The sequence below is a fragment of the Narcine bancroftii genome, chromosome 12 (assembly GCF_036971445.1).
Source record: "Narcine bancroftii isolate sNarBan1 chromosome 12, sNarBan1.hap1, whole genome shotgun sequence".
In the NCBI taxonomy this organism is placed as follows: domain Eukaryota; kingdom Metazoa; phylum Chordata; class Chondrichthyes; order Torpediniformes; family Narcinidae; genus Narcine; species Narcine bancroftii.
The window spans coordinates 81480632-81494211 of NC_091480.1; the positions used below are offsets into that span (position 1 = coordinate 81480632).

The window sequence follows — 13580 nt, forward strand, 5'->3', positions numbered from 1 at the left end:
TGCACGCATACATCCACCCAGTTACACTCACAAACACGCACACACAACAGACATGCACGCAGGCACGCTAATGGTCACCCACAAACACGGGTGCGCACACACTCCCACAACCGCTCACATGTCCTCACTCGTGTACACAGCATGGCAAGCAAGTGCTCGGGCCAAGAGGTTTGCAGCTGAATTCCATTTGCTTAATGCTGCTGTTGAACGCTGAACTGTGAACCCAACAACTGTTCATAATTCCAGATGCTGCGCCGTCACAGTGTTATAGCTCCAGCACTGGCCCAAGGATAACAAGTTTGTCCGTGGGATCCCACTGCACTAACTGTAGACAGAAGGTGTGTCGGAAACGACTTTTCAAACAAAATAAGCTCTCAAAGCTCAAAGTCTTGAGTTCGCAGATGGAGGAATAACACTACCTCTGCAAAGTTGCATTTGTAAAATTAGAAAATTAAATGTGGCCCGGGTGGAAGGTGGGGTAACCCACTTGCTGGCAGTACTGAGCACACAAGAGTGCGGGCAATGATGATCCTCCTACGAGGAGCGGCATTACCCTCAACCAGCCATGGACAATTTACCAGGCTGGCAGCTGTGAAGTAGGGTGGGGGAGACGGGACTTATCTACTGGCACCCTGCTAATACTGCCCATTCTGCTGCATCCTGATATCACCTCACTCAGACAGTGGGCAGTGAGCATCATGGGGTAAAATAGGAACTTATCTGATAGAAATTTATAAAAGAATAGAAGTCAGAATCCTTTTCCTGGGTTAAATTGTCACACACAAGAGGACGTCACATCAAAGGGGGCCACAGCACATTTAAATAAAAACCTTGTTTTCTTTTCAACTCATGTAACATAATTTTTATAGTGTGTGTGTGTGTGTGTGTGTGTGTGTGTGTGTGTGTGTGTGTGTGTGTGTGTGTGGGAAAGTACGGAACAAAGCAAAACTTGACAGTTTCATGGGGATGGGGGCCCATAAACTTTGAGCAGAGTCCTAAGAGGGCCATAGCCCACCCTCCCAATCAAAAGGTCGAGAATGGCTGGTTTAAAGTGATGGGAGGAAGGAATTTAAGGGACATGTGCGGGCCAAGTTTCTGTTTATTTATTTTATGCAGAGTGCGGTGGGGGTGGAAGCAGCTACAATAGTGGTATTCAGGAGCCTTCTAGATAGGCTCTTGAATATGCAGAATGGAGGGAGATCCATCAGGGGCAAATGGTAAAGGAGATGGAAAGCCAAGAGATTGGTTTGGACAGAGAGTAGACTGATCAAGATCACAGAGGTTTTAGTGTGATTTGGGCATCACGTCAGCGCAGACACATAGGTGAAGGGCCTGTACTTGTGTCGTACTCTTCTATGGTCTATGACCCCATTTCTAGAGGAAACCTTCCCTGCATCAGGCCACCAGGTCATTGACTCGTACTGTGAAAGCAGGCACTTGCCCCAACCTGCCCGCAATGTCCAAAATGCCCTACCCACCCACACTCATACCCTGCAGAGCCCTGGGGTCTCCTTTCAGACCCCTTGCCCAGACAGCCACCTCTCATGCTGAGACCTTGAGCCTTAGGCCAGGCAGCTTGTGGTTGTCCCATTGATCTTCTGCCATTGTCATGACTACAAGTCAGCAAACCTTCCAACATCTGCTCTTGTCAAAGGTTTCAATTCTTCCAAACGCGGGTGATACAGGTCTTGAAGATCCAACACCACCACTTCAGAATCTTTGGGGTACTGCCTTGATAGCCAAGGAGGCCAAAACTGCACTCAACCTTCAACAAATGCGACGGCATCCCTGCTTCTTACATGCAGAAAAATTCAGAATTTCTGCCCTAGCTGCTTCTACCTGGAATTGTGAAGAGGAACACCAGAGCTCTCTGTGCACCAACATTTCCCAATCTCTTATACAACTCTTCAACTTCCAGCCTCTTCCCATTACATCTGCCTCGTTTTGCCCATTCACTTGTCTAAATCAGCTTGAAGCCTCCATGTTCTCCTCCCAACACAGTCAAAAGCCTTGTGTCGGCGAAATTAGTAATGTTACATTTAGCTCCCTCATTCCCAGCATCAAACCCTGAGGAGCCACATGTGACACTTCCTAGTCCCACTAATTCCAATACAATCTCTTGCAACCAAATTTCCAGTACATTGTTCCCAATGCCACACTCACTTCTTGTGTGCACCTCTACCAAAAAAAAATAATTCTACAAACTTCAACTTCACCACAATCTCTAGTCCTGATTCTTCTCAATAAGTTTCCTCCTCAAAACAACCATTGCCGCATGATTTCACTTGGACTTCTGGCCAAATTCATCTTGTGCATGAATGTGGTCTTGGCTTCAGTCATGCACCAAGTAACAGCACTCCTTAAGGAGCATTGCCAGGAACAGCCACAGTGCACTGGGAATGAGTGTCAGTGGGAGAATATGTTTCACTAACACACTGTGAGACGGGGAGGTTAGACCCATTATTATCTTACATCCTTCAAGTCCTCTCCCTTCCCCCGCTGGTTGCCCACTGATCTACCCACCACTCTTGCTCCTCCCTCCACAGCAGGTTCTGACGCCTGCCATCTTCTCTCGATAACCAAAATCCTTCTCCTATCCCGACTCACAGCCCCACCCATTTTACCTCTGTCCCTAATTGTCTAGTTGGTCCATACTCAAAGCCAAATAGCAGGTGCATTCCAGAGACTGATAACAGCAGAACAAAATCTGTCCTCGAATCTTTATGTGTGTTTCCAAACTTGTGCATCTTCTATTGGACGGAAGTGGTTTTCTTGCAGTCTTGGGCAGAACAGTTCCCTGTCCGACGCTGTGATGCTCTCTGACAGGATGCTTTCTATTGGGGTCATCTGTTAACGTCGGTGAGAGGCCCTGAGGACATGGTGAATTTGCTAGGGCCTCTGAGGAAGTATCCTTTCCGTGGACTGAGACCAATCAGGCTAACCCTAACCCTAACCTTAACCCTAACTGATGCTGATGGTGCAGTGGTTGATGGGGCGAGGAGAGAGAGTGGGCATTCCCAGTGCTGGGAGTTAGTGGATGATAGGGAACCTTCACAACACACAGCTGACAGCGGATGGGGCCACCCTGCTCCAGCAGGCCCTGACCAAAGAGCTAATGCTCCTCTTGTGAAACACATCCTCCAAGCTCTCTTGGAATTATCCAGTGAAACTCTGAGCATTTAACTGTAGTGTTAACAGGACAAGAGGACAGAAATCCTATGGCTCCAACATCAGTGTCAATGAAAGAATTGGCACATTCCTGTGAGTCCCTTCTTACCTTCCCATCATTAAACTGTGAGTTGATAACCTTATCTCCAGGTCTGGTGATTAGTGATACCTGTGCAACACAAACTGTCACCAATCCATCTTGTTAGCATCACAGGCCTGATCATCACCAGGAGATTTCATTTACTATCAGTCCACACATAGTCATGGTATTAATACTGCAGGTAGTGAGGGTGCCATTGGCAGTTCAGCATTTACGAGCAACAGTGTGTGTTTCAAACAATTCAAATCCAATACCACACAGCAGATCCTCACCCACACCTCCTTCCAAAATGAAAAGAATTCCTTCTTAAACACGCACCAGGCTTTCCTGAACCTCCGTTGGCCAGTGGGCTAGGTAAGGACCAGTCTGCTCACAGTGACTGTCAGTTGAAGCCCAGATTGCCCAGACTGGGTAGAGGTGGATTCAGCACCTCCCAGCAGAACCTGGGGCAATGATGGTTTGGGTACCAGTCTTCTTTTACTTTCCCATCACCTCCACATCAGATCCACGTGGCGAGGCCAAGAAGTCCATGCCCTCCCCCCCCCCCATGCCCCACCACCCCCGCCTGCCCCCACCCCCCTCCACCCCCGGCCTGCCCCCACCCCCCTCCACCCCCGCCTGCCCCCACCCCCCCTCCACCCCCGCCTGCCCCCACCCCCCTCCACCCCCGCCTGCCCCCACCCCCCTCCACCCCCTCCTGCCCCCACCCCCCTCCACCCCCGCCTGCCCCACCCCCCTCCACCCCGCCTGCCCCCACCCCCCTCCACCCCCGCCTGCCCCCACCCCCCCTCCAACCCCCGCCTGCCCCCACCCCCCTCCACCCCCGCCTGCCCCCACCCCCCTCCACCCCCGCCTGCCCCCCACCCCCCTCCACCCCCGCCTGCCCCCACCCCCCTCCCCGCCTGCCCCCACCCCCCTCCCCGCCTGCCTGGCCGCGGAGTTGCCCCGACAATGGACCGAGCGGAGAGAACCCCCACCGCGATGACTCCCGCTCCTGATGACCCTAACCCTAACCCCGCTCCTGAACCCCTGCCTTGCCGGCAGATTCCGGCCCCGATTAACCCCCCCACCCCCAACGGCTAACTTTCCCATAGGAACTGTTCCACAGGAGGCGACCTACACGTCCCGAGAGCCTGAACCGACTCCCGCCCCACTCCAAGGTCACCGGAGAGGGACCCGGCACCCCTCGCACGGTGCCCACCTCCCGGAGCCCGGCTCCCCGCACCCAGAGCCACCAGCCCCCGCCACCGACCGCCCGGAGAGCCCTACCTGTGCCGGGGACGGAGCTCCGCAACAGCTCGACCTCAGCCGACTCCATGCACACTCCGCGGCCGTGCACCAGGGAGTGGAGCGGGCGCGGGCAGCCGCGGCGCGGGTAGCAGCGGAGGCCGGAGCCACAGCGCGGTGTGTAGACCCCGCAGAGGCGGCCCTTGCCAGCGCGCAGGTCCCGCAGCAGCCGCAGCCCGGCTCCCGCACCAACTCCTCGCACCCCTGCGGCACCTGGCAGCGAGCGCGCTGCTCCTCGGAGCAGGGTGGGCAGCGACGGGGATCCCAGGGTGAGCAGCGGCGCCGGCACCGGGCCAGCCCGGCGGCGAGCAGCGCCCAACCGGCGACCAAAAGCAGCGGGAGCGGCGGCCGCAACATCGAGAGGGGAGAGCAGTCCTTGCCGGCCGCCGCTCCTTCTTATAGCGGCCCAGAGCCCGCCCCCCGGGCGGGATGAGGGGGCTAGGGCACCGGCCCGCGGGGAGGGGCTCGGACTGTGGGTCAACCCTGGGGCATGCAGGCCCAGGGGCAGAGGCTAACCACCCCCAGGAGCCCCTTTCACCTTCTCCCCTCCCTCCCTCTCTCTATCCCCTCTCATTCCATCCTCTCCCCTCCCTTCCAATCCTTCCCCTACTTCCAACTTTCCTCCCTCCATCCTTTGCCCTCCCTCTATTCTTCCCTCTCACTCTCCCCTCCATCATTCCCCCTCTCTCTATCCATCCCCTCTCACTCCACCCTCTCCCATTCTCCTCCCTCCCCCACCCTTCCCTCTCCTTCCCTCACCCCCTTCCTCCAAACCTTCCCTCCATCCTTCCCTTCCTCCTCTCACCTCATCCTTCTCTCCCCTCCATTCACCCTCCATACAACCTTCCCCTATCCTCCATCCTTCCACCACCTCCCCCTCCCCAATGTACCCCCTCCCTACCTCTTTCCTTCTTTCAGCCTTCCTCTCACCTTCTCCCTCCCTCTCCCCTTCCCATTCCTCCTTCTTCTCCCTCTCTCTGATTCTTTCACCTCATCTATTTCCCCCTCTCCAAGGGAGGGGAGAGGAGAGAGGGAGAGGGAGTGAGGGGAAGGGAGAGGGGTACAGGAGATGGAGGGAGGAGCAAAGGCAGGAGGGAGAGAGGAGGAAGGCGGGGAGGTGAAGGTGGGAGGGAGGGGGAGATGGGAAGGAGGAGGGTTTGGAGGAAGGGGAGAGGGAAGGGAAGAAGTGGTGTTGCGGAAGAGCATTCACAATTCCCTGCACTGCGGCTTTGATTGCATCGGGCGTTACATTTTCCAACTCCAGCAATTTCCCCCTTCCATCCTCACCCTGTGCAACGCGGATATTGGAAGTTGAATGGGTGGCACTGGGACAAGTAGTGAAGCAGAACAGTTACTCCCTGCTGCTCTCCCACTGTACATATATCCCTCCCCCCTCCTTTCCCTGTCTTCCCCTTTCTCTCTCCCTCCCTCTTTCTTTTCTCCCTCCCTCCCTCCTCCTCTCCCTCTCACCTTTCCCCATCCCCTCTCCCTCCTCCCATCCCTTCTCTCCCTCTCCATCTCCCCCTCTCTTTCCTCCCACCCCCTTTCCCCCTCCATCCCACCCCCTCTGCCCACCCCCTTCTCCCTTCTCCCATCTTCCTCCCCTCCCCATCCCACTTTCCCTCCCTCTCCCTTCCATCCCCCCATCTCTTCCCTCAGAAGAACAAAGAATAGAAAGGAGAGTGTTGGGGAGAGAGAGAGAGAGAGAGAGATAAGGTACCCTTGGGGACAACTGCTGGGACAGATTTGGGGGCCATATCTCCCCTGGGCAGGGTAGCCGGTGCAGGAGTTGGGGTCTAGTGAAGCAGCTGTGGGGGGTGTCTTGCCAGGACCATGTTTAGAGTGCAGTTTGTGCGAAAGGGATCAGGGCTGGGGAGGAAGAGAATTGCCAAAATGAAGCTGCCTAAGAATTCAGTTGCAGAGAGAGGTGGGATAGGCTGTGACTTTCTTCCTGAAGATGCAGGAGGCTGAGGGGAACCTTGTGGAGATTTATTAAGTCAATGAGGGACATGGATAAAGTGAAGACTTTTACCCAGAGAAGACAATTTAGAACCAGAGGGTATGTTTAGGGTGATGGCTCTATATCTGGATGGAACAAGCTGCCAGATCAAGTGAGAACAATTGCAATCTCTGAAAGACATTTGGACAGATTTATGGATGGGAAGGTTTAGATGTCTTAGGGCACCCAGCATGCCAATGTGGTTGGGATGGGCAGAAGGGCCTGCTCCTTATGGCTCTATGAATTGCAGGCTCTATGACATTGCAGGGTCTGTAATAAATAGATTCCCCTCAGCGAGAGTTTGTTCATTTTCAGGCAAACATCTCCAATTTGGAGAGACATTGGTGATTCAGTCAGCCTGCATTCCTGTGTAATGTTTTAGGACAAAGCACAGTGCCAAATCCTGCAGGAAGAAATCCAAAAACGATTTTCAATGCAATCTTCATCAGAATCTTGGAAGAACTGCTAAGCTGTTTAAAAATTGAATTTAATTTTTTGGATGTCACATTTTCGAATTAATTTAGCATTGTATTTATACACAGTATTGCCATAGCAACAGTTATTTAAAGGAATAATTCTCCATGCACATTGAGTAGGTTGCAGGAAAATATGTATTTCTTAAGAGCATGTGTTCTTGAATTAAATTTGTTTATGTCAAATATACTGAGGTGCAGTGAGAAACTCGGTTAAGCAAGCTAGTCAATCCATATCTAGTACAGTGGTAAAACATGGTAGAAAGCACTGAGTTCATTTGATACTGAGATAAATATGAAAGTCTGCAGATGCTGGAGTCCAGTGACGAAGGACTCGGGCCGAAATGTCAGTTTCAATTTAGTTCCTGTGAGTGCTACATCACCTCTGGGTTTCTCCAGCACGCCAATCGGTACTTTGCTACAGCAGTGTCAATTTACAAGTGTGAGGTTCGTTCAGGAGTCTAATAACGGCAGCAAAGAAACTGAATCTGGTGGTGTGTGATCTCACACTCTTGAATTTTCTTCCTGATTTTGGGTGGGGGGGGAGGGAAGTTGGGTGAAGAGAGTATGACGGGGGTGAGATGAGCCTTTTTACATGTTGGCTGCTTTCAAAGGCAGTAGGAGTTATAGACCGAGTCAATGGAGGCGGAGGTTGTGTATGAGGGTCTCAGCCATGTTCACAGCTCTCTACAGTTTCTTGTGGTCTTGAGCAGAGCATTCCCACCCAGTGATGCACCCTGACAGGATGCTTTCAATGGGGCACCGTAGAAGTTGTTGAGGGATGCAGGTGACATTGCAGCACAGAAACAAAACCTTTGGTTCATCTATTCTATGCCTAGTCTCAATGACCTGTATCTGGACATACCCCTGTCATCTATGTACCTATCTAAATGTTTCTTAAATGTCAAATTGAGCCTGCATTCACCACTTCAACTGGCAGTTAATTCCACACCCTCATCACTCTCTACGTGAAGTTCCCCCCAAATGTTCCCTTTAAATATTTCCCCTTTCAACCTTAACTCATGTGCTCCAGTACTTGTTTCACCTAACCTCAGTGGAAAAAACCTGCTTGCATATCAATACTCCACAGAAATTATTGCAAAGAAATGGAACGGAGGTCAGTCCACAGGACCATAAGAGTGGCAGAGAGGATCACTGGAGTCTCCCCCCCCCCCCACCCCCACCACTCCTATCAATCTATGGGAGCGATGTCTGAAGAGAAGTCACAAAACCATTCAGGACCCCTTCCACCCTGCACACAGCATCTTTCAGCTCCTCCCATTGGGGAAGAGATGCAGGAGGATCAGAGCCAGCACCAACAAGGTTGAGGAACAGCTTCTTCCCACAGGCAGTGAGAATGCTGAACGACCAAAGGATCTGCTTACACTGACCATCCACACTCTCTTTTGTACAAAGCAATATTTATCTATATGCTTTTATAGATAAAATACTTGTCTGGTTGTGTGTCTGCCTGCTTTGCAATGAGGACTGGAGAACGCTGTTTCATTGGGTTGTACTGGTACAATCAGGTGGCTATAAACTTGAAGTGAAGGGCGGGAAGTTTAGAGAAGACATCAGGGGTAAATTTTTTTCCACAGAGAGTTGTGGGTGCCTGGAATGCGTTGCCAGGGGTGGTGGTGGAGGCTGAAACTTTGGAGGTATTTAAGAGACTCTTAGACAGGGACATGGATGGAAGAAAAATAGAGGGTTACGGGGTAGGGAGGGTTTAGAACTTTTTTCAGGAATATATGGGTTAGCACAGCATTGAGAGCTGAAGAGCCTGTACTGTGCTGTAGTGTTCTATGTTCTAAGTCAAATAGGGGAAGGATGAACAGAGGAATCACGGCTTCTGTGTCAATGGCCACACGGGCAGTGAGGGTGGGGAAGAAGGCATGTGGTATTTTTGGTTCCATACAATAGAAAAGTTGGGAGGGGAACCTGCTGCCAGCGGAGGTGATGGAGCCAGACATAATCATGATGTATAAGAGGCTTTAAGACAATCATGAATAGGCAAGGCATGGAGGAGAGGGCCTTGCATAGTGGACTAAGAAGCCCTCTTCCATGTTGTACAACCCAATAGAGTGGTCCTCAAAGGTGACACAATGCATTGTACAGCATTGGTTTAAAGTAAAAACAATGCTGGAGAAACTCATCAGGTCAAACAGTGTACTTTATATCGCAAAGATAAACATACAGAACCAACTGACGTCTGTGTGGAGGGAAGTAGCAGTAAAACATTGGGCTAAGTAGCCTACCCTGATCTATGATTCAACGGGCAGCTGGAATCAAAGGTGTGGCCTTTCCTCATTGTCATTTGACACAAGTTACATTTTGATTAATGCAAGTTAAACCAAGTTAAGATCTTGCATGTTTTACTTTTCTGAGGTTTCTACTTGAGCGGTAAACATTTATCTTTCAAACACCAAAGCCTGGTGAACTTTTTACAAATCAGTGAACCGGTGCGGACTCGAAAGGCCAACATGGCCTGTTTCCGCTTCGTAAGTGGTTATATGGTTATATGGTTAAATATCCCTCGAGGCTATTTACATAAAAAAGGATATTGCCTGAGCATGTTGACACTTCTGCATTTAGATGGTGCCTTTGATGCAGCAACATGTCTGAAGGTTGCTCACAGAATGAGAGTTGAACTGTGCAATTTCACGGAACTTCTTGCTGTGTCTGTGCAGGAATGGGAAATACACAAACAACATTTCTACACCAGAGATAAAAAAGATAATAAATATGAGGATAGATAAATATGATACAGTTAGTACAAAAATTTAAGGGCAATTTAGTGCAGACTGCCCTTGGTCCTGAAGTAGTGAGTGTCAAGGTTATGGTAGTACAGGGAGATACAAGACTCTGAAACTGTTGGGAAGAAACCATTCTTGACCCTAGATGTGTTGGACTTCAGGCTTCTGTACCTTCTCCATGAAGGGAGCAGTGAGCAGAGGTTGTGACCATTTTACAGGCAACATCTCATGTAGATGTTTTGACTGGTGCCCATGATCAGGTTTACCACTGTCTGCACCTTCTGCGTACCTGGGCATTCAGGTTTCCAAACCAGGCCATGATGTCATCAGCCAGCGTACTTCCCACCTCTGGAAATTCACTGGAGTATTTGACAATATGCAGAATCTCCACAGACTCCTTAGAATTTCAAGGCTTTCTTTTTGGTTACCTTGATTTGCTGAAATGTGGTTGCCCCAGGTCTTGAATGTCCTAACCCTCTCCACTGCTGTCCCTCCAATGCAAGCAGGTGCATGATCCCTCACACCTCACCCCACTTTCCTGAGTCCACAATAAACTCCGTGGTTTTGGTGACATTGAGAACAAGGGTGTTGCTCTGGCTCCACTGAACCAGATTCTCAATTTTCATCCTCGTATCCCTGACCCATAATTTCCCCAACAGCCAAAGACTATATTGTTGCTGAATGCAAAGTAGGAACCCTATCCAGGGCCCAGGATTGAGACCCCACCCGACCTTGTGTCCTGAAATTTATAATTCATTTTAAGTTCATATAGGATGGTATAACATTGTGGACCAAAGGGCCTGTACTGAACTGTTCTAGGTTCCAAAGGGAGATACTACACTATTTCCACAATGAGAGAGGATCAAATTTGATAGCAAGTTTTGAAATGATTATTATTTTGAGGGAGAAGTGAAAAACAATTTTCTCTGAATGCACTCTTTAAATTTTAAATTAAATTTCTCTTCTTCTCTTTGGCTTGGCTTCGCGGACGAAGATTTATGGAGGGGGTAAAAGTCCACGTCAGCTGCAGGCTCGTTTGTGGCTGACAAGTCCGATGCGGGACAGGCAGACACGGTTGCAGCGGCTGCAGGGGAAAATTGGTTGGTTGGGGTTGGGTGTTGGGTTTTTCCTCCTTTGCCTTAGCCATACAGCATGGTAACAGGCCATTTCAGCCCACGAGTCCATGCCGCCAAATTTATACCCAATTAACCTACACCGCTGGTGTGTTTTGAATGGTGGAAGGAAACCAGAGTCCCCAGGGAAAACCCATGCAGACACAGGGAGAATGTACAAATTCCTTACAGACAGCACCGGTTTCGAATCCCGGTCCTGATTGCTGGCGTTATAAAGGCGTTGCGCTAACTACAATGGCAATCGTGCAATTAATGGGTGAAGAGGGAAATTAAAAGACTTTTTTTAACAGTGTATGCAATGTTTGGCCAGAGGCAATAGTTCAGAATCAGACTTTATTGTCACAAACAAATCATGAAGAAGTTTTGCGGCAGGATTGTAATGCAAACATTCATATTATAACTATCTTACATTACTATAAATTTAAAAAAAATGTATGAAAAGTAGGGCAGCGTCTTTGGTTCATTGATTATTCAGGAACCTGATGGCAGTGGGAAAGAAGCTGTCCTTGTGCCACTGAGTGCTCGTCTTTAGACTCCTGTACCTTTTTCCCGGGTTGGAGGAAGCTGAGTCATCTCTGCCCCAGAGGACCGTGAAAGATGTTCATGACAAACATTTAGCAATCAGAGTGTTGAGGACGAAAGGGAGTGGACACAGAGGTGGAGTTGAGGCTTGGCATAGATGCAGCCAAAATTATAGTCACGGAGTTGTACAGCATAGAAACATCAGAATTTATTGTCGTGAACAAGTCATGAAATTCGGTGTTTTGCGGCAGCAATCATAGGGCAAACATTCATATTATAACCATCTTACAACTTTACTATAAAAAAGTAAAATAATAGTGTATGAAAAATAAGGCAGTGTCTGTGGTTCATTGATTATTCAGGAATCTGAAGGCAGCGGGAAAGAAGCTGTCCTTGTGCCACTGAGTGCTCGTCTTTAGGCTCCTCTACCTTTTTCCCCGATGGCAGCAGAGTGAAGAGGGCATGGCCTGGGTGGTGGGGGGGTCTTTGAGGATAAAGGCTGCTTTTGTAAGACACCTCCTGTAGATGTCTCGATGGAGTGAAGTCTGGTGCCTGTGATGCCGCAGGCCAAGTTAGTAACCGTCTGGATTTATTCTTGTCCTGAGAGTTGGCACCAACATACCAGATATGATGCAACCAGCCAGAATGCTCTCCACAGTACACCTGTAGAAGTTTAGAAGAGTCTTTGGTGAAATACTGAATCTCCTCAGACACCTCACGAAGTATAGCTTTCTTTGTGATTGCATCGACATGGAGGCTCTAGGATAGATCCTCGGAGATGTTGACACCTAGGAATTTGAAGTTCTTGACCCTCTCCACTACTGAGCCTTCGATGAGAACTGTGACTTGTTCCCTTGACTGCCTTCTGAAGTCCACAATCATCTCCTTGGTTTTGGTGATGTTGAGCATAAGGTTGTTGTTACACCATTCAACGAGCTCATCTATCTCCCTCCTGTACACTTCCTCACTGCCATTTGTGATTCTGCCAAAAACTGTGGTGTCATTGGCAAACTTGTAGATGGCATTGGAATTGTGCCTGGCCACATAGTCATGGGTGTATAATGAGAAGAGCAGTGGGCAATGCACACATCCTTGGGATGCGCCTGTGTTGATGATCAGTGAGGAGGAGACATTGTTTCCTGACTTTGATCTTCCTATGAGAAAATCAAGGGTCCAGTTGCAGAGGGGGGTACAGAAGCTTAGAGTTTGTAGCTTCTTGACCAGCACTGAGGGAATAATGGAATTGAAGGCCGAGCTGAAGTTGATGAAGAGCAGCCATATGTATGAATTGCTGTTTTTGAGGTGATCCAGAGGAGAGTGGAGAGCCAGCGATGCTTAATTTTCTGTGGAGTGATAGCTGGTGGGAACTATCACTGTGGCCAACATGACGGGTCCTTCTTCTAATAAAAGGGAATGTCAGAAGGAACTTTGCAAGAGTTTAATCACAAAACAGGAGATGTTTAAACCTCAGGGCATTGTTTTGCAGAACAGCATTGTTGTCCTTTGTATCCTGGTGGTCAATCCATAATTCACACCCAAAAACATTCTCTGGAGGCTTATCACCCCCACTCTGTTTGTGTGACCTTGTTGTGTGCAAATTGGCTGCCACTTTTCTAACTTTACAACCCTGACTATGTTCCCACAAAGTCTGTGAAAGGCACAGAGTCTATTTTCAGTTTCCTGTTCCATTTGGACAGCTTGTGTTCACTGGCAGAAACTCTTTTGTTGCAAAGAGATTCTGGTTTCACTCTGCAACAAGAAGTGGACCATAATTGTCCCTGTCTGAGTTGTTACTACTGTACCAGTGTGCATCACCGAGAATAGACCTTACATGGAGTAAAATATAAGAATAATTAAATCAGGTCAGCTTGTTTTACCTGGAAATGTGACCAACGCTTCCCAAAGGAGTCAGTCTTGCAAATCTGATCTGATTTCCACCTCTGTACACAATCCATTAAATCATACCCCAACCCAATAAATCCTGGAGATATCGTCACTGGAGAGAGCTTTCTGGAGAATGTAGTGTGCCTAACACAGGGCAGGATTGGGATCCGGATGCGTGATCCTTTACAAAGCATGATTCCCTCAACAATGGACCAACACAATCCTGCAGGGGCCATTTTCAATCATGAACCTCACGCCCCA

The 13580-nt window shown here is 49.4% G+C and overlaps 1 protein-coding gene across 1 annotated transcript in view; it reads right to left on the reverse strand.

Annotated features, from left to right (window-relative positions):
• The window catches only part of LOC138747685 (insulin-like growth factor-binding protein 4), a 25219-nt gene extending 20260 nt beyond the window's left edge, over positions 1-4959 (reverse strand). The window contains 2 exon segments of the mRNA XM_069907174.1: positions 4538-4690; positions 4693-4959. Of these exon segments, the coding sequence (XP_069763275.1) occupies positions 4538-4690; positions 4693-4912 (373 nt within the window). The 5' untranslated portion in view covers positions 4913-4959.
• Positions 4960-13580: the final 8621 nt, after the last annotated feature.